Source organism: Saccopteryx leptura, chromosome 12 (genome assembly GCF_036850995.1).
Source record: "Saccopteryx leptura isolate mSacLep1 chromosome 12, mSacLep1_pri_phased_curated, whole genome shotgun sequence".
In the NCBI taxonomy this organism is placed as follows: domain Eukaryota; kingdom Metazoa; phylum Chordata; class Mammalia; order Chiroptera; family Emballonuridae; genus Saccopteryx; species Saccopteryx leptura.
The window spans coordinates 54,854,173-54,857,868 of NC_089514.1; the positions used below are offsets into that span (position 1 = coordinate 54,854,173).

The 3,696-nt window shown below is 46.7% G+C and overlaps 1 protein-coding gene across 1 annotated transcript; it reads left to right on the forward strand.

The window, feature by feature from the left end:
• The first annotated feature begins 2,354 nt into the window (after positions 1 to 2,354).
• LOC136383885 (uncharacterized) lies at positions 2,355 to 2,965 on the forward strand. Its single transcript, XM_066353789.1, has 2 exons — positions 2,355 to 2,368; positions 2,452 to 2,965. The coding sequence occupies exons 1-2, from the start codon at positions 2,355 to 2,357 to the stop codon at positions 2,963 to 2,965; spliced, it is 528 nt and encodes a 175-aa protein (XP_066209886.1).
• Positions 2,966 to 3,696: the final 731 nt, after the last annotated feature.

Here is a 3,696-nt window from a genome sequence, read left to right on the forward strand (position 1 = left end):
ACATAGATTTCACAGTTACAGGGTTATCGTTTTAATGAGGAAGCCTTAGAAATCTTAAATAATGGCTGGCAAATAGAATGTCAACAATCTAAAGAGTACTTAGAGTAACTTCCCAATAAGTATATTGTATCTATTTGATTGATTAATTTGGTTGTAGCATGCTGACATATTCTGTTTAGTGACTTACTGACTTCCTGCTGGCTTCTTAATTTTAAAGAATGTTTTCTTTGGTTTTTGCCATTTTACATTTCTTTAATCCTGTATATAGTTGTCTTTAGAGAATGAATTGGGTAAATATGCCCAGTTTTTCTGTGTTTCTTTAGACAACATAACTAAGCTTTCATGTCCAAAATTCTGTGATCAAGACATTAAGTGCTTTAAAAATTATTGGTTTGGAATTTAATACAATTAAGTGAATAGTAAATTATAAGTGACCACACTGCTTGGTAAGGTGAGCACACATCTCGGCAGTAAACAAACAGGTTAGAAAACCACTGAAACACATAGTATGTTATTAAGAAATACATAGCCTGACCAGGCGGTGGCGCAGTGGATGGAGCATCGGAATGGGATGTGGAGGACCCATGTTCGAGACTCCGAGGTTGGTAGCTTGAGTGTGGGGCTCATCTGGTTTGAGCAAGGCTCACCAGTTTGAGCCCAAGGTCCCTGGCTCGAGCAAGGGGTCACTCGGTCTGCTGCAGTCCCATGGTCAAGGTACATATGAGAAAGCAATTAATGAACAACTAAGGAGCTGCAACCAAGAATTGATGCTTCTCATCTCTCTCCCTTCCTGTCTGTCCCTCTCTTTGACTCTTTGTCTCTGCCACACACACAAAAAACATTTCCATGGAGGTCCATGATACTGAGCATTTTTAATGTTCTAACACTCTAAGTCAAAGACTATTATTTCCACATGATTGAAATGACTGATAAAACAAATTTATGCTCATTGTGAAAAACTAAATAAGGGGAAAATCTATTATATGTAGTGTAATTTTCACCTTAAATTTGATTGTCCAGGTCATTTCATGACCACACAAGATACAAGTTATTTTTGTCAGACAATATCATATTGTTCAGGGTTTATTTTTTTCCTTATAGTATCATTTCTCCTAATAAGAGCAATAGGGGGCACTCTGCCTTGAGTGGTTGAGACAACAGGAAAATACAAATTTAACATGAGATATAAACCAAAATTCTTCAAATGTTATTTTTAAGACTATTTTCTTGGATATTTCTGTTACATTTCATGCTTATTATTTTGAAAATCTTTGACTTCTAGGACCCCTGGAAAGGTGATAAGGGGCCTTCAGAACCAGTGCCCAGGTGGGATGCGGAATGTCAACTGGGGGCTGCAAGGTCCCAAACAGTCCCTGCATGGTGGCCCATCTGATGCCAAACACCTGCAGCCCCGGGGGGAGTCCCAGGCTCTAGGAAGGCCAGAGGGGTGGGTAGGGCAGCCATTGAGAAGTGAAACTTTGCCCTCTGCCATTTTCTCTTCACACATTGGACTTCTGAGTGCTGCCCACCTTCTGAAGCTTCCCTTTCCCTTCCACATGCCCCCCCATGTGCCCCGCCCCCAAGTTCTGTTCGCTGTGACATCACAGACACATGGCTGACGTTCATGCCTTCAGTGAGGGCTAGCACTCCAGACGAGAGGCAGCGTAAGAGCTCAGCTCCTACCACCAACTCTGTTTCTGGGTTTGTGTCACTCACAGTCAGCCCGAGATGGGCCATTTTCTTTCCAAATTGACCCTACCTTTTTTCCACAACTGTCTCTGGCCTGGGACCACCTCAGTGTGTCTGCACCCCGTCCCCTTACTTACGGGCAGATCTACCAAAACCAGGTGGCCTTTACATCACTCGTGTATGTGCAGCCAATGGGGTGTTGTCCTATGTCACATGCCAACTACTTTCCTCTGAGGGTCCTCCCTCTAATTATCCAGGACCCTTCACAGACATCTGCTGGTGTCACACGTCCTGTGACTTGTTTCTCCCCACCTGGCTCCGGGATCGTCCGCACTCAGCCCTGGGCCAATCAACCTGCGGAGATCCCGATTTCCATCAAAGCCAGAGCCTCACCAGGTTTGTCATCTGAGCCTCCTGTGCGTGCTCTCATCACTGAAATCAACACGCCTGCGCCTTCCTGCCCTGTCAGAACATCTGCAAATCTTAGGACACCTGCTGTTCACGTCAAGGACCCTTTGCAGGCAGTGCTGTCCCACTCTGTCCCTGCCACCAGGGAGAGCGAAGCCAAGCCGACAGGTCCCACCACTCCTGCCATAATCACCAGTGAGAAGGACAAGAGCCACTGAAAACCACACTGCCTCCTTCCACTGCTGCCCGCAGGAAGCATGATGGACAGCCGGTGGATACAAGACCTCCTTCCATTTCCTCCAGGAAGCACTATGGACAGCCGGTGGATACAAGACCTCTTTCCGTTTCCTCCAGGAAGCACGATGGACAGCCAGTGGATACAAGACCTCCACCTGCTGCTTCCTCCAGGAAGCACGATGGACAGCCAGTGGATACAAGACCTCCACCTGCTGCTTCCTCCAGGAAGCATGATGGACAGCCAGTGGATACAAGACCTCCACCTGCTGCTTCCTCCAGGAAGCACGATGGACAGCCAGTGGATACAAGACCTCCACCTGCTGCTTCCTCCAGGAAGCACGATGGACAGCCAGTGGACACAAGACCTCCACCTGCTGCTTCCTCCAGAAAGCACGATGGACAGCCAGTGGACACAAGACCTCCTCCTTCCATTTCCTCCAGGATGCACGATGGACAGCCAGTGGACACAAGACGTCCTCCTGCCGTTTCATGCAGGAAGGATAATGAACAGCAGATGGACACCACCTCTCCTGTGGCTTTCAGGATGGATGGCGACCCAGAGCCAATGGACACCACCTCTTCTGAGGCTGCCAGGATGGATGGTGACCCAGAGCCCATGGACACCAGTTAGTCTATCTTTACCAGTCTTTCCCTCTTACCCACTCCCCACTGTCCATATCCCATCTAAAAACCCATTAATCCTGTTAAAAAGAATGGCCCCAGCACAAGATGCGTGCCTGACTTCACCTGCACTTCAGCCAGCCGAGGGTAGTTCAATGCACTCCAGCACTGCATGTTTGCAAATCCAGATTCCACATTTGACACCGATGATAGGACTAGCTTGCTGTTGGGGTCACAACCCATGTATTCTCCCCGTTGAGACATCAACTACGGCCAGCATTGGAGTTGCCACCAAGAAGACTCCCTCTGGCGACAGTAGCTCATATTTGCCACGATATTTGCAGGCACACCTGTTGTGATGGGTCCTCAGCTATCATGAGTTGTAAGGTCCGTATATCTATCTCTGGCCCCATTTATTCACAAGCATCCAGAGCATCAACATTAAAGGCGGACTTAGGATTCATGAGGCTGCTGGACGTGAAGCCAACAGATGCCTGAGTTAAACTGCAAAGTGACCACTCAAGACCTAGAAGTGGAAAGTAGGATGTGGAATCCTATATTATTTTCCTTTTTTTCCTGATTTTTCCTTATAGAAGATAAGTTGCTTGTGTAATAAAAGGTCTTATTTATTTATAAAATGGCAAAAATGCAGTCTTTGTTTGCATTAATCAAATGATAATGTCCTTATCTAAGGTATCCTCCCACTGGCAGTAATCACCAGACCATAACCTGTGCTGATCA